The sequence below is a fragment of the Diabrotica virgifera genome, chromosome 8 (genome assembly GCF_917563875.1).
Source record: "Diabrotica virgifera virgifera chromosome 8, PGI_DIABVI_V3a".
NCBI classification, from domain to species: Eukaryota; Metazoa; Arthropoda; class Insecta; order Coleoptera; family Chrysomelidae; genus Diabrotica; species Diabrotica virgifera.
The window spans coordinates 14366675-14394536 of record NC_065450.1 but is presented as its reverse complement, the minus strand read 5'-3'; the positions used below and the strand labels follow the sequence as shown (position 1 = coordinate 14394536).

Here is a 27862-nt window from a genome sequence, read left to right as displayed (position 1 = left end):
TTTAATTTAACAATTTAATTAATAACTAAAAAATCACAATTATTCTAATGTAGTAGTCATCGTTTTCAAACAGACGGTAATTTCCTGTAGACTCTTATTAATATTCATATGACGATGTTGAATTTCATTTGCCAGATTGTGTTGTTCTTTGTTTACAGATTTCTCTAAAAAATTTGAGAGACAGTGAGGACGTTTGAGTTATAATAAATTCATTTTCTCGAGAATGAGCGACTCTGGAGATGAATCCCGAAACAGGTCGATTTTTATTTTTAAATTATAATTTTTTGGCATATATATCATACTCGTGACGTCATCCATCTAAGCGTGATGACCTAATCGATGATTTTTAAATTGAGAATAGGGGTCGTGTGATAGCTCATTCGAAAGGTTATTAATGCCTGGTTATATCAACAGATCTTAAGCTCCAGCTTAGCTAAGCTCTGCTTATAGATAGGACCACCGGAAGTATCACTTACGTTGCACCATAATTTTGGATTCTTAGGTACCTTGTTATCAAGTATATCTATTATTATATTATGGTATTCCTATTATATTTTATTGTAATTATATTACATTAATTCTTATGATATTCTCGGCTTAAGCCTAAGATCTGTTGGTGCAACCAGGCATTAATGCTCTATTCACTAATATAAACATTATTTATACAGGGTGCGCAAAACAAATTTCTTTGAATAAAATTTATTGAAACAAAAGGAAGAATGTATGTAATTTATTTAATGCAAAATACATTATACCGCTGTCAGAAAACAGAAGATGTTAATTTGAAAGATAAACATTGCTTTTCGCTTGAATTGAATGTTTAAACTGCTAAGTTGCAGCATTAATATTAATTTAGAGCAATATTAATTTATCAAATAAATTTTTTTTTCTGTTTTCGAACAACAGTAAAATGTATTTTGCATTAAATAAAAGACATACATTATTCTTTTTGTCTCAATTAATTGAAATAAAAAATTTTTGGGCATCCTGTATAAATAATATTATGTTAATACGAACGAATGTTTATATTACTGAATATAGAATAGCCCTTCGAATGAGCTAGAACACGACCCCTATTCTCGTTTAAAAAAATCATCAATTACGTCATCACACCCAGATGGATTACGTCACTAGTAGCTATGATATATATGTCAAAAAATTATAATTTAAAAATAAAAATCGACTTGTTTCGGGATTTATCTCCAGAGTCGCACATTCTCGAGAAAATGAATTTATTCCTACTCAAACGTCCTCTCTGTATAGTAAGACGTTATTAGAAAAATAATGTATTGCAATCTCACCATTGTTTATTACGTCAAACATATCCTGTGGTTTCAATATTTCTTCGTATTGTTCAATGAGCCTCTTAAAAACGTTTCTGGCAAGATCAAACTGTGTGTAAATTTTCTTTTTTGACTTCAATCTTCCACTCAACTTCTAAAAGAGGTTATAAGACTGCATAAGTTATTTTAAATTAATTTAGAGAATGACTTATTCTAAACCTATGCTATGTTAAAAAAAATACGTGACACGACAAAAGGCAGATGCTGTTTAATATTAGAACAGATTCTGCGGAATATTAAAAAAAAATAAACAAGGTGTGACACTAATATGAATGACCATATAAGGTTTGTTCCAACATGAACTTTTGGACGGTCCAGAAACCGTCACGAAACTACTTGTACCGTTTGTTGTGCACATGTTCGTAATTGTATCGCCCAGTTATCGTCCCATGACGGTAATTTGGAAACCGGTGTTGGAACGGTTATCTGACTGATAACTGATTTATCTATCATTATCATATATTTGTCATTTTTGTTGGTGACAGCTTGTGTGCTTTTAGTCGATCGAAGGCTCAAAAAATTTAAAGAATTAAATCCTAGTGTTCAAGTCAGTCCAATCAGCACATTATGCATTATGCTCGATTACTGAAATGATCATCACGAAACCGTCACCGAAAGATCACAATTCTTGTTGGAACAGTGGGAAAGATGATCCGATGACGATCATATTTTTGTTGGAACGGATTTTGTTTACTACGCAGGAGCGTTACAGTTTCGTGACGGTTCTCGGTCGTTTTGGAACAAACCATAATATCACCTTTTTAGGGTGCCATGTTCCTAGGGAATGTCAGCGGCTACCATGCTTACCTTAGAATATAAAATAAACAGCAAGGAGTTTGTTATATATCAACAACACCTTAAATTTCTAGCGGAAGCGGCCATCTTGAACGTGTGTGGATGACTCATAAGTTTTTGTCAACGAGATAGAATGTAGAAGGTGTTTGTGTATTGGATCAGCTGTGTGCATAGGCGTACCATCTGGTGAAGCTCCTTTATATGCAATCAATTAACTAAAGTTATTAGTATAATAAAATGTTATTTAACTGACTTTTCAACAAAATATTACATTAATACGTATTTTATCTTGATCTATAGCTGTTTGTTTAACATCAAAGATGTAATAAAATCGTTAAGAATTTCTTTTCTTCCCTCTTTCAAAGGTACGTCATTGGAGATAGAAAGCAAATCTGACAGCTGATCGCCATTTGCAACCTCCTTCCTGACTCGAAGTCATTTCGCATTGTACTCCTTCCTGGTTTATTTTATATTCTAAGATGCTTTCAATATTCTTATATTGATCTCGCTCTTCGTCTACGAAGAGCACATAAGTTTGCTGATAAACCTGTCTACTGTCGGAAATAGGGCTTTTAAGCGATTCTCATTTGTTTCGAGCTTCTGTGGTATGTCGTATATTAATATTGTAACACAAGAGTACTTTTAACCGACCCCCGTATAACAGTTCCCACCTCGAACGATTTGGAATAATCTGGAGAGAGCATGGCATGTAAGAAAGTGGAGAAGAAGGGGGGTAAGCGGTACGTGGAAGGTCAAGCGAAAACGAGAGATGGCGAGTCCGGATTTTTCGAGAATAAGTTATTTCATATAAAAGCGAAGAAGGATGCTACATTAAATTAGTTATAGATAGAATTTCGAACTGTAAGCTTGTATAAATAAATATTCGTATGTAAATTCGAACTGATCGTTTTATTTTAATTGTAAGTTCGGTATAATATTATACACGGATTATATGATATATGGCTGAAGCTCGAAACAAATGAGAATCGTTGAAAATCCCTATTTGTCAACAGGAGAGTTTCTTCAGATGTTGGACTAAATCAACCTCTTTCCCAACATAATTTAGTTCTCTATCCTCTGATTCTCGGCGGAGATCTGTTACTTGTATATCTTTAATCGTAGCCATTTTTCGCAAAATTTATTGAAGAATAACTTCTGACACCAATGCAATTATTTAATCTGTAATTGATGTACGGTTATTTTAAAATTTGAAACACTACTTTATTAGTTTTTATTTTAAATGTATTTTAATTTATTTACACTGTAACTAAAACATTATTAATTTATATTTTATTTATTATTTACAATACTCAATACTGAGTTTATATTCAGACTAACACTTATACACTCAAAATTTCCCTATTTATATTGTTTGTTCCGTTATCGAGAACCTTCTATGGGACTCCAAGTAACGGTTCTGGTTCAATCAGTTTCTAGCAGTGGCGGCTCGTGATTTTTTCAATAGGGGAGGCTATACCTAACTGTAAATTATCTAGACAAATTTGTACTATAGTTTATTTTTTAACCAGGAGGAGTAAACTAAAAAGACAGATTCACACCCAAGAAAGTCACTAGAATAATAATACATCTTCTTTTTTGGTTGATCTAGTCGGCCCTCAACGGTAATCCGTAAATATTATATTAAATTAATACGTCGCTAAAGAGTTCCAAAAACAACTGCTTTTTATATAAAAGCAGACTAACAATCTAAAAATTAAAGGAATAACACAGAAAACACAAAAATCACCGATATAACTTAATTAACCTATGAAATGTCACTAGTGTCAAAATTTGATAAATGTCATTAGTGTCAAAATTTTATAACAGTGGAAGTGGAGTAAACTTGCCTGCGGTTGGACCAATTACGAACAAGCAATACAGCGCGGTAAATTTGAATCACTCCTCTTGGTTAAAAAACAAAAGCAAAAAAAATCCGCCAAAAAAATCTAATTTAAGACCCCATTTTTTGACCATTTTTTATTTACATTTTATAATATCATCATAATTCATAATTATTTCATTACATCATATCATTTTAAAAATAGTTAGTATAATTTTAAAAGTGTATTACCAAAGTTTGTGTCGTTTATTTGTTAACAATTCTATCTCTGTAAGTAGATATGCATATCAAAATAAATACAGATTTGAAGTTTTGCAGTCCATACAGGTTGAAGGTTTACATTGTTTAAGATACTCAACTGAATTTTTTTAATTCTAAAAGCGGCTTACTCTGCGAATGCAAAAACACGGTAAAATACCGATATTTTGCTTTGCGTTACAGATATCGGAAAAAGTTATTTAAACAAGTTGTTCCAAATATTATTCTAATCCCACATACCAAATTTCATCACAAAATGCGCACTTTTAGTTTTTTCATTATTTGTAGTTAGGATCCTAAAATCCGCAGAGGAGGCTGCTGGCCGAAAAATCTCACTTGCCCGATCTCCGGGTAGCGTGTGCGTTAAGCGATGTGCAGCTCTAAGGAGACCGGGTCTCCTTAAACCATCCTTAAACGCTTCTGGGCTACGCGGAGCATTAGCAAGTGAGATTTTCCGGCCAGCAGCCTCCTCTGCGATTTTAGGATCCCGACTAGAAATAATGAAAAAACTAAAAGTGCGAATTTTGTGCTGAAATTTGGTATGTGGGGTTAGAATATTATTTGGAACACCTTGTTCAAATAACTTTTTGCGATATCTCTAACGCGAAGTAAAGTAAACAAAACAGTGTAGCGTGAGTAAAAAATGTATGGGGAGGCTAAGCCTCCCTTGTCTCCTCTGACCAGCCGCCACTGGTTTCTAGGCCAGTCGAATAGTCTGAATGGCGGTACGGAGTCTAGAAATTCGAACATTCAAATTGTTCCACAAGCTATTAGACTACTCGTGATGTGATGTCAGACGATCAGTATCAGTAGCGCTGCGACGTTAGCGCAAAAGACTAGTACCTAGATTTCGGTGTTGTTAAAGATTTGCTCCACCATATTTCACACCACCCGTCAATTGCGGCACTCTAGCTTCGGCATGGCTAACTTTTGTACGTCGAAATCCAGCAAATCTCCGCAATTGAACTAAAGGTTTCCCATAGATCTTGATACGTGGGTTGGTCACTGGCAGTGTCTTTTTGTTACCAGATAGAAAAAGTAACGTGATACATCTTGGAGTTTCAAAGCTTTTCTGGGAGCTGGCAGTCGGCATTGAAGTTCTGCAACTCAACCAAACTTCATTCGAAAGACGGGTGTCAACCCTTGTGTGTCTTTAATACTGGCCGGGATATATATATATATATATATATATATATATATATATCCCATATGTGGCCATATGGGCCACAGTGTTGCCAACTCATTGGAAGCTATTATAGTACGAGCAGGGAGATTATTATAGTACATTGGAAAAAAATATAGTACAAGATTTATGAAATTTATTATTCAATTATTTATTATTACACACAATTATTACCCTAGAATTCCCTATATATTTTCAATAGGTCTATTCGCGGAGCACATCTTGAACTTATCCAGAGATGGAACGCCGGCGCATTACAAAACTGGACGTCGGATAGGTCGAATTTTCCCTCTGAACATCTTATGTGCAGGCGTTCTCCATATGGGTACATTCAGGATGTGCTCCGCGAGTAGATCTAGTATTTTTGTATATATGTTACAAGCCTTACAAGCAAAACCCAACAATCCTAGCATTGTATGGAAAATATTGTACACTTATAGCATTGTACTCCCAAACTGTACAATATCCGAAATGGTCAAAATTAAAAATTATCGAACTGCTGATCGAATCGAATCGATTATTATTGACAAGCGACACACCAAATCAAAAATCAAAACATTTTTGTGGTTATCTAATATATTTATATTTTCTATTTATGTATTAGAGTTGTTCTTTTTCGACTCAACAATGTGATACAATGTTGTGTCCAACTAAAATATAAATAATAATAGTCCAACTATAGAAATTGATTCTAGCATCTCGGAGTTTTACGCCAACATCATTGTTTATACCATAGTAATGGTAGAAGAACACAATCTCGTGGATTTTATATATGGACAATAATTTAATTTTACAACCCAGAAACCCTGATTAATTATGGATTTATAACATAATATTATTGATGTTTGTTTGCCTTTAATAACAAATGGGAAATAATCGTAAAAATCGAATTCCCGAATAATACGATTTTCATGTAGATAAGCAATTTTGTAAAGTTTATAAAATCCAACAGATTTTTTAAAATCGTCTTAATAATATTAAGAATTCCCTAGATTTTTCATAGAATTGAATAAAATTCCCTATTTCCCTAAGCTGGCTCAAAATTCCCTAGGTCTAGGTCTGGTAACCCTGTTCATTATTAGAGATTTGACTCTCCCTCTTGGTAAATAATAAACTGGGAATTCCCGATAATACTATGGGGATCCCTAAATTCATTATAATTTGGTTGAAATTCGCCTTTGCTATGTGAAATACAGATTTACACTTACAGACAGTAGTATCTAACTATTAACCGATTGCAACTATTAAATATTGGATGGCGCTAGAAGTCGCTTTCCAGATTAAGGCATTCAAATGTTATGTGTTTTGGAGTTTTTGAAGATGCCAGTAGAAATTATAGTACAAAATACGTACTATATTTACTTTGAAATTTTATAGTACATGAAGTTGTAATTATCGTAAAAATACTATAATTATAGTACGTTTGGCATCACTGATGGGCCAGTAAGTAAGTAGTCACCTGGAAGTGCGAGTATATGTTGCTTTTCTTCAGTGGTATCACAATGTCTTGCTTTACCGCTACCTCCTTATGTTACCATGAATTCCTCAAACGTGAGGTCCAGTGCTTCTTGGACTTGGTTTACTTCTACTTCTTTACTTACGTCGTGATCTCCTTCGCATGGCGCCAGCCGGCTTTATCCTCGGAAGCATGCTTATTCGGAAGATGACATCGTTAATCTCCTGCATAATGAGGTATGGACCTTTCGAGAACTGCTGCAACTTCGGAGAACAACTCTTTTGCTTCTTTGGATTATAGAGTCAGACTTTGTCGTTCTTCTTAAAACATCCCTTTTCGGATTGTATATCGTACTGTTTCTTCACTAGGTCACTAACGATTTGAAGATGGAAACGGGCCGACTCGTGCATATTATCCATTCTTCTTCGCAATTCGTTCACATAATTTTTACCAGCTACATCATCTTCTCTAGGTTGACATCTAAATTCTAGATCGCAAGGTAGTCACATCTCGCGTCTAAATAGAAATTTTGCTGGTGTTTGGCCCGTTTATTCATTAACAGTGGATCTCTAGGTCATTAAAAAGAATGGAAGGTATTGGTCCCAGTCTAAATTGGACTTTTGCTTGGATACCATTATCGTCAAATACTTCGTAATAATCTGGAAATATACAGGGTGTAACAAAAATAGGTATACACCGTTCTTAGGTGTCAACGCCCTTCAGTAGGGATCTATGGGAGAGTTTCACCGAGCCGCACTAATACAATGGATTCAGTCCATGCTAAAAACCAGAATCATCACAGCTAGTATTGGGGAAGAGTCTGTAACTGTAACAGCAGTAAAGGGGTGCCCTCGAGGGCACCTTGGCACCCAGTAAAGGCTACTTTTACTGCACCCCAGTACTATCGCCCCTGCTGTGGTCTCTAGTCGTGGATGACCTCCTTACTAAGTTGCATGATTCTGGTTTTACAACTCAAGGTTACGCAGATGACCTAGTTGTTACAATTAAGGGCAAGCATGACCAAACTATATCTAGTCTCATGCAAACTGCTCTAAACGAAATCAAAAAGTGGTGTTTGAAGGAGGGCTTAAATGTCAATCCTAGCAAAACGACTTTGATACCGTTCACAAGGAGACGTAAATACAATGTACAGGCTCCAATTATGAATGGCATCACATTAGACTATTCCAGAGAATCTGGAGGTAACCCTAGATCAAAAACTCACCTGGGATAGTCATATTGAAAAAATCTTATCCAGAGCCTTGGTGGCAAGTTGGACCTGCCGCAAGACATTTGGAAAGACTTGCGGCCTAAAACCGAAAATGACTCTCTGGACATATAAGACGATTATTAGGCCGATGGTTACATACGCATCACTCGTATGGTGGCCAAAAACACAACAAACAACAGCTAACGCCAAGCGGCAAAAAGTGCAGCGGCTAGCTTGTCCGGTAATCACAGGGGCAATGTCAACATTCCCCACGGCAGGGGCGGCTCGTGATAGTACAAGATGGTGAGGCACACTACACTTGAGGAATATTATTATTATTATTAGCTTCTCTTTAATGATCCGAAGGTCGATTTTGTGACGTCATAACATGAGGCCGTCTACAGAACATTGCCGTATTTATTTTAACGCTTGCAAATGATATTAAATAACTATTTTATTGGCAAAAGAATAGCAACGAAAGCCGGATACCACTTTACGTGCCAGGCTGGTATTTAGAGAGAGACAAATTGTTTCCTGGTTAAGTCTGTGATAGGTTCATACTCATAGTAGCTGTTTTTTAGCTAAAAATAATTACTAATACCACATATCAAAACAGTATGCATCAGATGTTTCATCCTTCCTGGGTCTCATCAGCGTTGTACAGCCATATTAAGCAAAATTTACATTAGAAAATAGGTACATGAAAACAACGGACAACAACTGATTTTGTTTAATTAGTTGCCAAAATGAAATTATTGTACGCAAACAATATACACCTACAAACACGTGATAATTTTATTTTAGAACCAATCTTATATTGTAAATGTATCTATTGAATATAGGGCAATACAAACAAGCAAAAAACAAATTACTGTTATATTATAAGATTGATTTTTATGTTAAATAAACTAAGAGTTACATTTTGTTTTTTTTTTTGGTGTTTATTTTTAAGTTTTTTTATATAAAAAGCGTGCTTAAAAGAAAATTAATTATTATAAAATTATAATCATAAAATGAAAATAAATAAAATAAAGTTATTTTTTACGAAATAAAAGGCAGATATCGAGCACTGCGTTTTATTTAATCTTCGAAAGTACACTTTCGCTCCTAGAGCATCTTCAGGAGCATTTCGTCAAAAAAAGGAAGGTAAATTAACATATATCTAACAAATACTTAACGTACACTACACGAAGGACAAACAGATAAATTTGAGTGCCGGTAATTTTGGTACTTCTACATTTTGAAGATGGAGGTACAAACAGATAAATTTATCTATTTGTACGTTACAGTGTAGTGTACGTTCAGTATTTGTTAGATAGGTATATGTTAATTTAAGTTGCCACCACTTCAGATAATTAATGACATTCGAGGATACCTTCCTTTTTTTGACGAAATGCCCCTGAAAATGCTCTAGGAACGAAAGTATACTTGGGCAAGGCAATTTATTAAGTAAAACTTAATGCTCGATATTGGATATATCCAATATCCAATTAACATAATAATATATAAAATATATACAGGGTGGTTCATCTTATTCGCCTCGGTCTCTGTACGGAAAACCACTTGATATTTAAAAAAAATTTCTTCACAAAAATATATAGGGCCTTTAATACTACAATCTAAAAATAATGTGAATTATACAGGGTGCTCCAAAAAAAGAGTGGTATATCAAAGTTATATTTTTTCTTATGGAATGCCCTATATCTGATGACATTATTGAATTGACCTTAAAAAATAAGCTATACTTTTATAAGGGTTCCCTATACCTAAATACAGGGTGTGTTGATTTATTTCGATTTTTGTAAAAATGTAAGGGTTTAGAAAAAAATAAATATCTACGAATTTAAGAAGCAGTAACAAATTCTTTCTTGGATCTTAATAACAGATTATTTAGTGTACTTAAAAAGATGCTTATTGCAACAAAATTTCTTACAGGGTGGTCAAAATATGAGCTTGTTCTATTAACAAACTCAAGCTGTAATAACTTACTTATTTTAAATAGAACACCTTGTATTTTACTAGTCTGTCGCGTAGAAAATTTTCTTATCTTTCAATTTGTATTAGGGTTTCCTACACCTATCTTTTTACAGGGTGGTCAAAATATTAGATTTTTCTATTAACAAATTCAAGCTGTAATAACTTACTTATTTTAAATGGAACACCCTGTATCTTACTAATCTATCGCGTATAAAATTTACTTAGCTTTCAATTATTATTAGGGTTTCCTATACCTATCTCCCTTCATTTTTTAAATATTTAAAGATTTCCTAATTTGTAAGCTTTAAAAATTAGAATTAAGTACCTATGTCGTGGTTATGTACAACACATCAACAACACCGGCAATATACTTAAATATCTTAGTCAAGATAGTTTCATTAATAAAATTCACATTTTTATCATTTAATCACACAGAGTGTTCTTATTTAAAATGACATACTCGATATTCTATTCTTTATAATGGAAGATATTTAAAATCTCTTCGATTCCATGTAAACATTCTCAATACACATGTTATTCTGTAAATATAAATTACCACGTTATTCTGTAAATACCCATTTTTACATATTTTTGTACAATAGGCTCGTTTTCGTCAAAGAAGCCATTGCATTTAATTGCTTGTAATTGGGATTTAAAGATTCAAACAAAAAGTGGCGTTCTTAAATTTACTTAATAACCGTTGGGTTAAGATATGGAAAATACTTATACGGAATGAAATATAATTTAAATATCTTCCAGAATACGGCATCTAATATAGGGTATGCAGTTTAAAATAAACATATTATTCAATTTCACATGGAGGCCAAAATCAACTAAAATAATACAACACTCTGTGTGATTACATGATAACAATGAAAATTTTATTAATGACAGTATCTTGTCTAAGAATATATCCGGTGTTGGTGATGTGTTGTACATAAACACGACATAGGTACTTATGTAATTCTAATTTTTAAAGCTTACAAATTAGGAAATCTTTAAATATTTAAAAAATGAAGGGAGATAGGTATAGGAAACCCTAATAAGAATTGAAAGCTAAGTAAATTTTCTACTCGATAGACTAGTAAGATACAGGGTGTTCCATTTAAAATAAGTAAGTTATTACAGCTTGAATTTGTTAATAGAAAAATCTAATATTTTGACCACCCTGTAAAAAGATACGTATAGGAAACTCTAATATAAATTGAAAGCTAAACAAATTTTCTACGCGATAGACGATTAAGATACAGGGTGTTCCATTTAAAATAAGTAAGTTATTACAGCTTGAATTTGTTAATAGAACAATCCCATATTTTGTCCACCCTGTAAGAAATTTTGTTACAATAAGCATCTGTTTAAGTATACTAAATAGTCTATTATTAAGATCCAAGAAAGAATTTGTTACTGCTTCTTAGATTCGTAGATATTTATTTTTTTCTAAAACCTTACATTTTTATAAAAATCGAAATAAATCAAAACACCCTGTATTTAGGTATAGGGAACCCTTATGAAAGTATGGCTTATTTTTTAAGGTCAATTCAATAATGTCATCAGATATAGGGTATTCCATAAGAAAAAATATAACTTTGATATACCACTCTTTTTTGGAACACTCTGTATAATTCACATTATTTTTAGGTTGTAGTATTAAAGGCCGTGTATATTTCTGTGAAGAAATTTTTTTAAAATATCAAGTGGTTTTCCGTACAGAGACCGAGGCGAATAAGATGAACCACCCTGTATATGTAATTTAGTATGTTAATATTTATAAAAAACAAGTGGTGCCCTATCTAATTTTATTCTGATATAAGTAATTAATAATTATTGAAAAATGACTTAAAATTAAATAAAATAAAAAATTTGGCCCGGGCAGATATTATTTTAGATTTTTTGGATCATTCGAAACAAAAAAGGACTTTCGTAATTGAAGACCTATTTACAAAAACAACATAGGTACATAACAGTATTTTTAAAATTTCTGTAATTTGTTTGTGGAAAAACCTAATTTCTATAAAATAATTTGGAAATACCAATTAATAATATTATTTACAAATATTATAGGTATAATATCTATAAATACTATCTATAAATAATATCATTAAAATTTTCAATTTTTTCATAGAAATTGTATTTTTACACTAAAAAATTACAGAAATCCTAAAAATACACGTATGTTGTTTTTGTAAATGACTCTTCAATTTTTCTCTAAGTTAATCGTTTTCAAGTTATAAACAATTTAAAACTGAATAAAGAACGAAAGATGGCGATTTTCAAGGCTTAAAATAAAGAGTAAAAAATATTATTTTTGTAATCATCAAGTACCTAAATTCAAGTTCAAACCTTCTTCTACCAGGTCCCGGTAAAAATTTCTCTATGTTCTACTCTAAAATGTCTTTTTTAAAATTGTTAATGAAGAAGGTTCCTTATGGGGAGACGGACGGTCGGGCTGCATTAGAAACTAAAAAAACAATATTTTAAAATGAAATAACTCCAAGATCCTTATCAAAAACTGATAGAATAATGTTTGAACTTGAATTTACGTAGGTACTTTGTAATTTCAAAAAGAATATTTTTTCTTGTTTTTGAGTCTTGAAAATCGACATCTTTCGTTGTTTTTTCGGTTTTAAATTGTTTATAATTCGAAAACGATCAACTTAAGAGGAAAATTACAAAATACGACCTTTTTGTTTAGAATGATTCAAAAAATCTAAAATAATATCTGCCTGGGCCGAAATGCTTTTTTAATTTATAAAAAAAGTAATTTTTTAATTATTAATTATAGTCAGACGAAAATTAAATTGGGCACCTCTTGCTTTTTATAATTATTAACATACTAAATTACATATATCCAATAATTTTTATCCATTAAACAGATCGGTGCAGTTCGACCCTATACGCTTATATTGTATCTAAAACTACTAAGAGGCATGCTTCATAGGATATTTGAATCAGCGTCCGAAATTCTTGACAGGTTGAGGTTCCGAGCTCCGTCTATTAGTCCCTTTTACGAAACGTAATATGCTAGGCAAGGGAACTATGAGAGGCTTGCTTCACCCGGCTTCACCTAACAATTTGAGAGATATACTCGCACGTGGACGACAAAGATCAGGGCCGTACCTATTTTTATTTTTTTCTCATGAAAGTTATTTAGCAAATTTCAAAAAGTTAAATTGTATATAAAGAATTGAGGATGGTATAGAGAAATAAGGTAAATAGTCGATTGATATACTGGTGAGGCACTGCCTCACCTGTCTTATAGGACAAGCCGCCATTGCCCCACGGCAGCCTAAGGGTGAAAACATGCCGAAGATACATGGATGAGCGCGGTGTAGGTCGCGATCACGGTCGACGTTTACATCGATGAAGGGCAGAACATACTTTCCGTATCCTGTTTTGGCATAGACATCGCTGTAAACCACGATGCAAGGTCGCGAGGGTGAACGGATGACACATTCTTGGTATGTGAGATCTCATAAGAAAATTAAGGTTTGTTTTGATATCGATGTAGCCACCGCAATCGCGACCTACACAGCGCTCATCCATGTATCTTCGGCATGTTTTACCCTTAGAGGCGATGATGAACCTTCCTCCCCTGCAGTTCTGCATAAGGAGGGAGGCAGTGCAGTAACCACCGCCTTAAAGCTGCGATAGACACAAATAATGAAACCTGGCGATCTAGTGGGCCATCCTAAAATCTTCGAAGAAATTCCTTTGAATTCTAAGGATAAGCCGGACAGACGTCATGCCAGTCAAACTCGACTTCGAAACACCATTTAAAGTGGTCATAAAAAACCACCAAATGGATGAAACCGTTGAACCGAAACTATAGGAAGGTTCACTTGTATGGTATACGGATGGATCTAAGATAGATGAAAGGGCAGGAGTGGGAGTTACTGGGCCAAATTTCAGGCTATCCAAATCTCTTGGAAACGCCCCAACTATCTTTCAGGCAGAAATACATGCCATACAGATTAGTGCCCAAGAATGTCTCAACCGAGACACTCGTAGGGCAAAAGTTTTCATTTTATCAGACAGCCAAGCTGCCTTAAAGGCTCTAAAGTTATTTACGTGTGCGTCAAAGTTTGTTTAAGACTGTAAACAATCCGAAGCTGGCGGAACGCAACAAAGCAACTTTGATGTGGGTGCCAGGTCACAAGGGAATTGCAGGAAATGAGGAAGCTGATAGACTCGCAAGCAGCCGAAGGTATGCACAAAAGATCTTTATAGGTCGAAGTGCTGAGGGGCCCCATAGCCTTAATGACCTCACATAATCTAATCTAATCTAAGCCTCTTCAAGTCTTCCTTTCCATTGTTTTTTGTTGTACGCTACTTGTAGGCAATTTTTCCCGGCGCGGCAGTCTGTTTCAGATCATCTGTCCATCTCATAGGAGGTCTGCCTCTGGGTCTTTTGTGTTGGTATTGTGTACAAACACAAAAGATCGTCATTAGTTTAACAAAAAACCAAGCTTAAATATTATATTATAGAAAACGAATAAAAATTGCACCATACAGAACATGAGCAATTAAATGATTTTATAAGGAAAGTGATGTTTAACAACAACCGTTAAACTTCGTTGTTCTGATATTCATTTATTAAGAAATTCCTATAACTACTATTTTATTTACCTTTACTTGAGCCTGGTAAAACTCATTACCTTGCTTAAATTGATCAATTTGAACTTCATACTCATTCTGCTTTTGTTTTTGAGTCTTCAAATTATTGATGAGATTATTTAACTTCGATACAGCTAAAAGACAATTTAAAGAATAATATACACGTAAAAAATTGGATATTAGTTGATCTTAAATTATTCAAAATTTCTAGTAGAACATAATATACAGTAAGAACCACCGTACTAGACACATGGGTATGTACATAATTGCTATAGTCATGGGCTAATCCGGCCCATTCTCAGATTCTCAGCGACTGTCACAGTGACTTTCATGTCTGTCATGTCATGTTACTGCCAATAAACTATTCAAAATATTGTAATTGTTTTTCCATAAAAAAATATATTTTTAATTATGGTGTATTCAGTTGCGGGAAAATTTCAAATGGTCAAATGGTATTACGAAGGTAATACACTTCGACGAATTCGAGAATTATTTCCCGTTGAATTTGAAGGCAGTCCAACTCCTGTATTAAAAACCATATCGCGTGTGATAAATAATATTCAGAGGCATGGATGCGTCAACCCTCGCAGACACAAGCGTGCTCCTGTTTTTGATGAAAATCGGGAACAGAAAGAAGTGATGATTTGTGCGTCCGTCAATCAAAATCCTACAATGTCCTGCAACGAAGTAGCTGAGGTAGTAGGCTCAAGTGTGACTACAGTTAGAAGGGTTTTGAAGAAAAATGGTTATCGTGCATACAAAATCAAACAAAGTCATGAAGTATTTCCCGAGGACAATATTCGACGCATGGAATTTTGTGAAGCGGTTATGGAAAAGGCTAACCGTGACAACAATTTTCTCAACAATATTGTCTTTACGGATGAGTCAACATTTCCATTACTACATCGTCATAATTCATCCCGCGTACGTTATTGGTCTCGGGAAAATCTTCATCGCCTTTTCCAAGTACGTACACAGTATCCCCGAAAGTTAAATGTATGGGGTGGAATTTTGGGAGGTAATATGATTGGACCATTTTTCATAGACGGAAACCTAACTGGAGCAAAATATTTGGAGCTACTACAGCAGCAAATTGTTCCGGAAATCCGTAGAATCGCCGGCGACAGATTTGATCACATCTGGTTCCAGCAAGATGGGTGCCCTGCACACAACACTGCTGGAGTGCGGCAATATTTAGATATGATGTTCCCAAATCGTATAATACGCGGAAGACAGGGACTATCTTGTGGCCAGCGAGATCACCGGATCTGTCGCCCAATGATTTTTTCTTGTGGGGATACATCAAATCATATACAGGGTGTAACAAAAATACAGGTCATAAATTAAATCACATATTTTGGGACCAAAAATAGTTCGAATGAACCTAACTTACCTTAGTACAAATATGCACAGAAAAAAAGTTATAGCCCTTTGAAGTTACAAAATAAAAATCGATTTCTTCGAATATATCGAAAACTATTAGAGATTTTTTATCGAAAATGGATATGTGGCATTCTTATGACAGGAGCATCTTAAAGAAAAATTATAGTGCAATTTGTGCTCCCCATAAAAATTTTATGGGGGTTTGGTTCCCTTAAACCTCGCCAAACTTTTCTGTACGTTCCAATTAAATTATTATTGTGATACCATTAGTTAAATTCAATATTTTTAAAACTTTTCTGGCTCTTAGTATTTTTTCGATAAGGCAGTTTTTATCGAGTTGCAGCTTCTTTTTTAATATGTTTACATAAAAATTTTATGGGGGTTTTGTTCCTTTAAACCCCCCAAATGTTTGTGTACGCTCCAATTAAACTATTACTGCGATACCATTAGTTAAACAAACTGTTTTTAAAACTTTTTTGCCTCTTTGTATTTTTTCGAGAAGGCACCTTTTATCGAGATATGGCTTCTTTTTTAATACGGTTCAAAATATACCTAAAAATGTAAATCATACATAAATTTTCATCTTATTACCAAGTCTCCGTAATGGTACTTAACCATATACAAATATGTGGTGGATTTGACAAATATTCAAAATATCTCGATAAAAACTGACTTTTCGAAAAAGTACTAAGAGGCAAAAAAGTTTTAGAAATATTGTGTTTATGTAATGGTACTACAATAATAATTTAATTGGAACGTACACAAAAGTTTGGGGGGGTTTAAAGGAACTAAACCCCCATAAAATTTTTATAGGGTGTCCAAATTTCCCTATAATTTTTTCTTAAGATGCTACTGTCATAAGAATGGTATATGTCCATTTTCAATAAAAAAACTTCAACAGTTTTTGATATATTGAAAAAAATCGATTTTCATTTTGTAACTTCAAAGGGTTGTAACTTTTTTTATATGCACATTTGTACTAAGGTAAGTTAGGTTCAATCAAACTATTTTTGGTCCCAGAATATGTGGTTAAATTTATGACCTGTATTTTCGTTACACCCTGTATTTATGGTCATGACAGAGCTAATAATTTGGAAGAACTCAAATTAAAAATTGAACGGGCGTTCCAAAATATTAGCCCTAACATGCTTTCCAATGTACGTTCAAGTTTTTATGACCGTATGGGTTACTGTCTTGCTCAGGAGGGAGGACTTTTTGAGCATCTTTTGTAAATAGTTTTTTGTATTATGTATTTATATTTATTTAATGTTTTATATTTCTAGAATTATATTGCTTGTTTGAAAGAATGTCGTTGTTTTTGTTTCAAAAAATAAACACATCAGAAAGCTTATTTTCATATTCTTTTGATTAATTATTACTTATATGGTAATGTACTATAAACTAATATAACTCGAAAATATGTTTTGTTTATTAAAATATTATAAAGTACCTACATACACATATTTTAAAATACAAACTTTTGAAGTATCATTAATAATATAATTGACGCCCTTTGCGAAGTGACAATAATATTGTTATTCTGCTTTAAAATGCTTTATTCAAACATCATACAACTTTAACACAATGACAACTATAAACGTCAAATAATACAACTGTTCTATAAATTGGCCACTCTGTATGTTTATAAACATTTTATGGCGTTAGAAATAACCTACAACTTAATATTTCTTCGTTTAAGTCAAGGGACTTTTTCTACGTAGGGATCAATCTGTTTACTTTTTGGCATAAAAGTAAACCGTACAAAAGTGAAGGGTGCAGGATTGTATTGGCTCACTGTGCCCGTGTGTCTAGTAAGGTGGTTCTTACTGTATATCAATCACCTAGACTTAGTCTATGGTCTCCAATACACGTTGTACGCAACCTAAGGCGTCTGATGGATACCTCCGGCTAAGTCGGTGGTCACTTCAATTCACCCCGTAATTTGAGTTTGTTTTAGGATTCCTCTTTTTTAACTATTTTCGGTTGTAAGATAGTTTTTGTCCTTCAAAGTTTATTAAAAGTAATGAAAATAGGTAAACAATTTTCCCATGGCGTGACGTTGTAGGTACGCAGCGTACAGCGTCTATCGGAGACCACAGCCTTAGGCTACGGCTCCACGGGCTGTAAATTGACGCTAGCAGTAGCCGCAAAACGAACTTAAGGTTCCACGGAACGGAATAGGAATAGCCGAACTGAACCGACTACGCACAAGTCCTGTAGTCGGTACAGTTCGGCTATTCCTATTCCGTTCTGCGGAACCTTAAGTTCGTTTTGCGGCTACTGCGTGGAGCCGTAGCCTTAAGCTTCATTTACACTTTGCAACAGTAGCGTACCGATAGATCAGCGGGCCCTGGTTCCAGTTGGGATGCGGGCCCCCGCCCAATAAAAACCCATATTGTATATCAAAAGTTTTTAATAAACATTAAATATAAATCATCATATATTTATAAAAATTCAAACTAATTTAAAACAGTAAATTAATATTAATCCTATCGTTTTTCATACTGACATGGCTGATCACTTTACTCCAGCCATTTTTATAAATAATGAAACTCATAAATTTTCTACATCTGAATCTTAAGTCATAATTAAAAACCGTAATATCATAAAACTAAAACAGCTTTTGAGAAATGAACAAAATATATTCTCAAATTGCATATATCAGGGGTGGCCAAACTGTGGCTCGCGAGCCACATGTGGCTCTTTGAAGGATTATTTGTGACTCTCAATAAATGGACCTGATTTACTTTTAATTTTTCTTTTTCAAAATGTCTTAAATTACTGACAACAAATATAAAAGACTAAGTTTAACATCAGGACTTGGACAAGGAGACCCCTTATCACTGTTGCTATTCAATTTGGCTTTAGAATAGTAATATGGCCTATGTAATAATTAAAATATCATCTGAGCTGACAGGAGGATTTGCGAATCGAGGATCAAAACTATTGTTGTCATTTGCTGATGATATAGGTGCAGTCACTCAATCTACACAAGAGACGTGAGAGAGTTGTTTTCACAACTCGAGGAGAAAACAGGTAGTCTGGGCCTTCAAATAAATAAAGAGAAGACGAAATACATGCTAATAACCAAAAATCCAAGACCAAGGAGTTAGGCAGAACATAAGTATTAATAGCCACAATTTGGAATTGGTAAAAAAAGAGTTTAAATATATGGCGGTAATCACACATGAAAACTACATCTGAGGCCTATAGAATTAAAACCTGCTAGATCCATGTGTTGAAATTTTGTCAGGAGGCTAAAAGAACATTAAAATTGTAAATTTTCCAAAAAGTATCCGGTATTTTTCAATCAAAGGGGCATCAATAAATATCATAAAATGGCACACTATTTGTAATTTTTCTACACGCCCCTTACATCTTCAGAAATTTGTACTGTATGGATTTAACAGGTTTTGATTCTGATGGGCTCATCTAAAAAGAGGTATCAGCAAGGATAGTTGCGTGGAATAGAACATTATACTCCCTACCATCATTATTGAGATCTAAGCAGCTAAAAAGACAATCTAAATCAAGACTGTATAGCTAATTATTCGCTAAGGTAAGATGGGCAGTTCATGTGGTAAATCAGAGGAAGACAGAGTGTTAAAGACGGTGTTTTTTGAAAAACGATAAAAGATAAGTAGGCAGTCCCAGAAAAAGATGGAAGGATGATGAATAATCGAAGTATCCTGAATTAGCAAAGGTTGCTTGTAGAATTATTTGAATATTTGAAACAACGATGTTAACCATTTTATTTCACTTTAAAATTCGTGAAATCCAAACAATGAGAGAAAAATTTAATACCTTCTGTACACTTTTTAGATAATTGTTTAATTGCGGCTCTCGAAACATTTCAAATTTTGAAAAATGACTCGGACTATCAAGGTGCTTGGCCGCCCCTGACATATATTATGTATGATACATGTATAAATAAGTTAGATAATTACATGCAAACCCCTAGGGAGATAAAAAGCTTAAATAAAAAAATAATAGCAAAAATAAAACCTTGGATAACGGTGGGGTTGATATCTATATTTAATCAAACAACGAGATTTTTTCAAAAAGAAATTAATAAAGCAATTTTCGCCAACATTTAAGGGAATAGGCGCAAATTTCGGCTCCAATGCATTTTAAATGCATTAATTTTTTTCGACTCCTGAGAAAACTAATAAGTACCTATTTTTAAAATATTTATTACCGAGGGCCCAAAGTCCCTGAAAACTTCTTTAATGTTTATTTAATCAGTTACAGGGGTGAAAAAAAAGAGAAAATTTAGTGTGATTATTAATTTCAAATGTCTCCTTCACAAGAAATTTTTTATTTATTCTAAGGGACTTTCGGCCCTCGATAATAATGTAGTCGTTCATTCTGCGTTAAAATTTTTAAAAATATTAACTAGTTTTTTGAAGATTTCGAAAAAAGGGACACACATGTTCACATTAGTGCGTCAAAGGGACGCACAAGAACATTTCTCCAATGTTCATTTTCTTCTAAATTATTTTTTTCCGTTAATGTTACAATTTGTCCTGCTGTACTACTTCTCTTGACTAACGTACCAATTGAGGAAATATGCTCAGCAGATCGCTCATGTTGAATAACTGTCCTATTGATATTTTTCCAGTCATTATAAACATCGGAAATTAGAAAAACAATTTTTGTTTAAAACCATTTAAAACGTAACAATAAACACTGCTACATTTAGGACTGTACTACATTAACCACTCGCGAAGAATTTTTCCCCATTAGCTTTCGTTTTATAAAAAATCGCACTTTGCGAATATCTAGTTTTATTATTATCTAATTGTGTAACACACTCACCATACCAATTTTATCAATATTTTGATTCGGTTGATTATTATTTGTAAAATATTGTTGAAATTCAAGATTTAAATGTTTTGGCCAATCCGCTATATAGCTAGGAAAAGAGTTTTCCAGTGGCATAGCGTGAGTGTCGGCCGCCCGGGGCGGAAGACAACTTTGCCGCCCTCTTATTTAGGTATTTTAATTTATTGTGTACTATTCATTACATACATTAATTATAATAGAGAACTTTTCGGCGAGAATAGTCATCATTATTTTGCATTATACAGGTTGGATTTTAAATAAAAAAGTTTATCTAAGTTTTACAATCACGTTTGTTAATAAAAATTTTTTTAATTTAACCAATTAGAAACATTGATATAATTTAGGTACATAACTATCACTTGAGATTAGGTACACATTAACGATCGACAAAATTAAATAAAATCAATTTTTAATTAGAACTAGAACGATACTATAATGTTATATTTTTTATCTTTATTGAAAAGTAATACGAGTATTTGTTAGAATTAAAAACAAAACTTCCGTCTTCAATTAAACATTTATACGTCTACTTTTTTAAGAGCAAAGTCTTTTATTGCACCGTCAATGTCTATCGCATCACACACTTCTTGCACAATAGACAAAATAGCCAAATTAGTTATTCTTAGAGTACTCATTGCCGATCTTAAATAATGTGTAATCACTTTCAATTTTAAAAAACTCCTCTCACAGCTGGCATTGCTTATAGCAACTGTGAAAAATATTCGGAATATTATTAAAATATTGGGCAGAGTATCTTCCAGCTTGGATTTAACAATAAATTTAAATAATTCAAGTGAGTCTGCATTAATCAGTTTCGTTGTCTGTAGCAGCAACGAAAGTCCGCAGTCGAAGTTTTTATGGCTTGAAACCCTGCTCGTCAATTTCGTCAGATGCGTAGTCTACATTTCTATATTCAGTGTTGTCTGGATCTAATAATATAGCCGGTGTTAGATAAACAAACTTATCCGTTAAATTATGTAGCTGTTGAAAACGCTCACGAATTTCTACAATAACTCTATCTGACGAAGAAAACAGATTTCGTCTCAACTCATTTTCACAAGACAAGTTAGCACCTCTAGTTCCGTCATCAAAATATGCTTTCTTGTTATGCGCCTCCATATTATGAGCTTTTATGGAAATTCCAAGTTCTTCACACATATTTTTGCATATCCTACAGCGCCATTTGCCCATTCCTCTCTTTTCCCTGTCAATATCATCTGCAAAGCATTTACTTTCTGATCGCAAATTTGTTTGTAAATATTTTTGTGCATCATTCCCTTCATGTAGCACCGGTTGCCATAGGCCCAAAAAACAAAGAAAGGAAAATGATTGCATCGAAACTAGTAAAGCCCCTGCATCTGTCCTAGTGTTTAAGCTTTCACCTGCCTCTGTAAGTTTTTACAAAGTGACGAGAATGTCTTTGTAATGATCACATGTCACATTTACGGCATTTCCTCTTGCACTCCACCGCGGGTTTTGAATCCTTCTTTTGCCTGTAGCTGCTATCAGAACTGCCCAATGATGTGTCGATGAGAAAAAAAAAAGAATAGCAACATTCTAAATTGCCGAAAAAGTGCTGATTGTTAGTCATAAACGGGGAATTCAATTCCCGCAAGTCAGTATAGACGTTGTTGCCAATCGCTACAAAATATCATTCAAAGAAAAGGAATTCCCCGAATTCGTCACAAAATAAGTAATGAAAAATTCCGTGCTCCTTTCAATCGGACCGAATTTATAGTTGCGATAAAAATATAAAATAGTTCAAATATTTACAAAATATTTTTATTATTTATTGTTAAATTTTGTCGCCCCCTAAAAAGTGCCGCCCAGGGCGGGCCGCCCCTGCCGCCCCCACTACGCTACGCCACTGGAGTTTTCTATAGCAGATTTAGAGATGTACTTGTACTAGATGAAGTCGCTTGAAAATCAACAGTGGAGTCATCATTTTCTTTGATTGCAACTCGCCCTTCGTCACATTTTATTTTCACTATCACGTTCACTAGTCACCATAAATTGATCAGCAACAGGATGGGAGGCCGAACTTCCTTTTTGCGCACTGTTGTGGGATGTAAAATATGATAATATTGCATCTTTTGGTGCATGCCGTTCTTGTTCTCTTAATTTTTGGTTTTTCCGTTTTTCACTGCCACCTAAATGTTTGTAACCTATGATAATAACGAAACGATTACTTAGTAAAAAAAAATAAGTTTTTTAAGAAATTTAATAAAACGAATAAATTATTAATGGATAGATTAATTGAACTAACTTAAAAATCACAGGACCGAAAAATAACCCGAGCAAACAATACTTTATCTTTGCAGAAAACGGCATCAAAATCTAACTATTATAACTAGTAATTTAAAAGTTCCTATAGAATCAATATTATGACAAAACGTGACAATATCTATTATTAATCTTACCTCTTGTTAATCCTTCGGAGTGGTGTCTAACAAATTTGCTTATTGCCGACAAGGCAATCTACCTATAGACCAAGAGGCAGCACTGAAAAATCTATTTGAATTTACTAAAGCTAGATTTTTCACAGTTGATTACTGTGAGTGTGTAGAGAAACATACTGCGGTCGGTCAAGCGAAACGTAGAACAGGGGTTACTGAAAAGGTATCAAAGTTGCTTTCCTACGAAGGTAATTATTTCCATTTACTAAGGCTGAAAATCAGTACACGCATTCTAAATTAAATATAAATAAAAGTTATTATAGTCGTTCAGCTGTATGATGGGACAGAGCCGGTCGGTCGGCCCCAATAATCGATTGAGGAAATGAAGCATTTTGGCTCGCAATTTTTTTTTGTCCAGCATGGATTTACTTGACATTTTCACAGAAGGTAGGGAATAGTCCAAGGATCATTTTCTATATCATGCCGTCATCATACGCTAAAACCTTGGGGGTGGTTGCCACCCCATCTCGGGGGTGGGAATTTTTTATAACATTTTAACTATGCAATTCGATGGAAAAAGTGATTCTAAGAAAAAAATGTTTTTGACATTTTCTTCGTAAAACTAATATTTTTCGAGTTATTCGCGCTTGAAAATAACAGTTTTTCGACGAACAAATCGACTTTTTTAGAGGGTTTTTTTGAGAATACCTCGAAAAATATGCATTTAATCAAAAAAAAAACTGTAGATATCGAAATTGTATCTTTTAGTAACACACACCAAATTCTTTTCCTATAATATCTTTAAGACCAATACAAACCGAGATACGGCATGTTAAAGGTTAGCTTTTTTCGTCAAATGCACAATTTGAAATATTCAAAGCCAAATAATGGGAAAAATTTGCATTTTTCGAGGAAAACTTAAATAAATCTTTTTTCAGGTATACAATTAGATCTTTCAAAAAAAATAATAAAAAGTTTCTAGCATGAAAATTAAGGGACTTATATTACCAAAAAAATTGGTACCTGCTTTTCTCTACGAAAAAATCAGTGAAAACAACCCCCTAACTACCTTCCTAATTCAAAATTGGTCTTCACCTTTCTGTAGTTCCTTTTATATTTATATTATCAATACACTCAAGGAGTTTGACCTATTTAAAATGCCTAAAATTGGAAAAATTGGAGTTTAAAGAAAAATTGATTTTTTGTAATTGGTATTTTTCACCTTTTCCTTCAAAATATCTCCGAAAATACTGAAGATATGAAAAAAATTATAAACTACTAAATTGAAGCTTTTTTAATGACTAAAATTACCCTGTGCATAGATTTTCATTACAGTGAATAGTTAACCAGATATAGCTGTTTAAAACCTCTATTTACCAGCAAACACCCCCTTATTCAAGCCCTTTAAACCCGCCCCAATTGAAAACTAAGGTATCTTACGGAATTTAATTTACACAGTCTTATAGCTCTTTAAAAATCCTACAAACTCATTTTTGAGGGGTCTCATTACTGAGAGGGTATCAAAGTTGCTTTCCTACGAAGGTAATTAAATCTATTTACTAAGGCTGAAAATCAGTACACAGTGAGATATAATATTTTTCCAAAATTAGGCATTTTAAATAGGTCAAACTCCTTGAATGTATTGATAATATAAATATAAAAGGAACTACAGAAAGGTGAAGACCAATTTTGAATTAGGAAGGTAGTTAGGGGGTTGTTTTCACTGATTTTTTCGTAGAGAAAAGCAGGTACCGAAATTTTTTTGATTATAAGTCGCTTAATTTTCATGCTAGAAACTTTTTATTATTATTTTTTTGAAAGGTCTAATTATATACTTGAAAAAAGATTATTTAAGTTTTCCTCGAAAAATGCAAATTTTCCCATTATTTCGCTTTGAATATTTCAAATTATGCATTTGACGAAAACAGCTAACTTTTAACATGCCGTATCTCGGTTTGTATTGGTCTTAAAGATATTATTGGAAAAGAATTTGGTTTGTGTTACTAAAAGATACAATTTTGATATCTACAGTTTTTTTGATTAAATGCATATTTTTCGAGGTATTCTCAAAAAACTCTCTAAAAAAGTCGATTTTTTCGTCGAAAAACTGTTATTTTCAAGCGCGAATAAGTCGAAAAATATTAGTTTTACGAATAAAATGTCAAAAACATATTTTTCTTAGAATCACATTTTTCATCGAATTACATAGTTAAAATGTAATAAAAAATTCTCACCCCCGAGATAGGGTGGCAACCACCCCCAAGGTTTTAGCGTATGATAGCGGCATGATATAGAAAATGATCCTTGGACTATTGCCTACCTTCTGTGAAAATTTCAAGTAAATCCATGCTAGACGAAAAAATTGCGAGCCAAAATGCTTCATTTCCACATTCGACTATTGGGGCCGACCGACCGGCTCTGTCCCGTCATACAGCTGACCGACTATAATAACTTTTATTTATATTTAATTTAGAATGTGTGTACTGATTTTCAGCCTTAGTAAATGGAAATAATTACCTTCGTAGGAAAGCAACTTTGATACCCTCTCAGTAATCCCTGTTCTACGTTTCGCTTGACCGACCGCAGTATGTTTCTCTACACATTCACAGTAATCAACTGTGAAAAATCTAGCTTTAGTAAATCCAAATAGATTTTTCAGCGCTGCCTCTCCGTCTACTACCCTTATTGCAGTTTTACAGGAAAGTTTTATGGTTTATGAATATAACTCTTATTGTTCATTTCATGTAAATGATTTCTTGTTCGTAAAATGAAATAATTTTAAAAATTTATTTTGTTTTTGCAATACAAATTTTCTTTTGATGATCTTTTCGAGCCCAATTAAAATGCGGGCCCGAGGAAGGGGCCTCAAGGACCTAGTGGTAAAATAGGCCCTGATTCTTCGTTTTTATTTATAAGTATTGTACCTACACAAAAATAAAAATTTATTAAGCAGTTACATTTTCTAGTGTATACTTGTGTAGTTCAAAATGTCCCCATCAAATTAAAAAAAGGAGCAAAAATCGAGCGGGCCCCTGCGGGCGTGCGGGCCCCGGCCCTGGTTCCGCGGAACCATGCTCAGTACGCAACTGCTTTGCAAGTTTACTGGCTGATAGTAATTGTGGCCACTAAACTTGCCATTTGTAAACAACAGGAAAGTGCTATCAAATGCACAGCAAGTTTAGTGGCCACAAGTACTTTCAGCCAGAAAACTTGCCAAGTATAAATGAGCCCATCAGATCATCAGAATCAAAACCTGCTAAATCCTAAATTTTTCGTTCTGCTAAATCCAAATTAAAAGTACAAATTTCTGAAGATGTAAGGGGCATGCAGAAAAATGACAAATTGGTGTGCCATTTAATGCTATTTATTGATGCATCTTTGATTGAGAAATGCCATATACTTTTTGGAGAATTGACATTTTTAATGTTTTTTTAGCCTCCGAAAATTTGAAAACATGGATCTATTAGCAGGTTTTGATTCCATAGGCATAGGCCTCAAATGAAGCTTTAGCTACAGGTAGATTAAGATGAAATAAATGACCGGTAGATTAAGATAGATTAGATGAAAAATAATAAAGTGTAAACATTACCGCTTTTATTCAATGATTCAATATTTTTTGTTTCATTTAAAAGATTCTCCAGGGTATTCATCCTATTTTTCTATTGCTTGACAAAACAGAATTCTCCAGTAGTTGTTCAATATCTAAACAGTTAAACTACTTTCTGGTAGATAGCGCATAACTCCCAACTGGCTTTTATTTTTAACCAACTCAATTTTGGAATCAAACAGTAAACCAAACGAAATACTGCTCTTTACAGAAGAGTGTAATAACAAAAACCCAGCTGAGCGATTATAACGAAACTGTCTCGAGCATGTTCGTAGGCATGCGCATCAGATGTGTCAAAGCTCCAGAACAGGGTGACAGGGTAAAACATTTCTGATCAGCTTCTTTCTGACGCCATTGTGATTTTTTATAGTTCAACAAAATTTATTTCTGTAATTCTGCATTTTAAGTGCCGAGTTAAACTTCTACAGGTAAGTGTTTGAGTTTGTAAAAGTTTGAAATCTGTATTTTACTTTTATCGTAGCATTAGAACGGAAAAATGTGATCGCTTACCGGTATTTATTGCGTGCTCAACAAAGGGCGGCAATGGATTCTATAACCACGTTGCTTTTCATAAATACATGTTAATACGTTAATACACTGCCTATTTCGATATGTGAATCCATGGTTAAAACATATTTAGAGAAACTAATCTCGTTTTATGTTGGTTAACAAGGTATTTACAGTTTTTCGGTTGTTTTCCAGGAATGCCTTGGGAACTTTTTCAAGTATCATTTTTTATAATTACAGGTAGAAATGAATTCATAGAATTTAATGCCTGACGGTCTCATTGTTGGTAAATTTAATGAAGTGTTATTTATATTCTATTTGTTTAGAATTCCAACAAACATTCTTCAACCGCTTTTTTAATTAACAGAAAAAATGATAGCAGACATATTTGCATTGTTGATAAATTAGTAATTACAAACAGCATTATTCGCTATGATAGATTATCAGA

The 27862-nt window shown here is 33.6% G+C and overlaps 2 protein-coding genes across 4 annotated transcripts in view; one reads left to right on the top strand and one right to left on the bottom strand.

Moving 5' to 3' along the window:
• Positions 1–27093, bottom strand: LOC114334754 (uncharacterized). Its single transcript, XM_028284847.2, has 4 exons — positions 26890–27093; positions 14689–14810; positions 1302–1437; positions 1–164 (listed from the first exon to the last, which is right to left on the bottom strand). Exons 1-4 carry the CDS (start codon positions 26948–26950, stop codon positions 40–42), a joined length of 444 nt encoding a protein of 147 aa, XP_028140648.1. The 5' UTR covers positions 26951–27093; the 3' UTR covers positions 1–39.
• Positions 27093–27862, top strand: part of LOC114334753 (ubiquilin-1-like) — a 259274-nt gene continuing 258504 nt past the window's right edge. Inside the window, exon 1 of one of the 3 annotated variants that reach the window (XM_050658828.1) lies at positions 27093–27335. The gene's annotated coding sequence lies outside the window, so the exon portion shown is untranslated. The remainder of the gene's footprint in view (positions 27336–27862) is intronic. The other 2 variants (XM_050658830.1, XM_028284841.2) reach the window with 2 other exon arrangements.

Coding starts and splice junctions, on each gene's coding strand:
- LOC114334754 (XM_028284847.2), bottom strand. CDS start 26,950: ATGAATACCCTGGAGAATCTTTTAAATGAAACAAAAAATATTGAATCA. Junction 14,811..26,889: donor TGAATCATTGAATAAAAGCG/GTAATGTTTACA, acceptor ATTGTCTTTTAG/CTGTATCGAAGTTAAATAAT. Junction 165..1,301: donor GTTTGACGTAATAAACAATG/GTGAGATTGCAA, acceptor CAAATTTTTTAG/AGAAATCTGTAAACAAAGAA.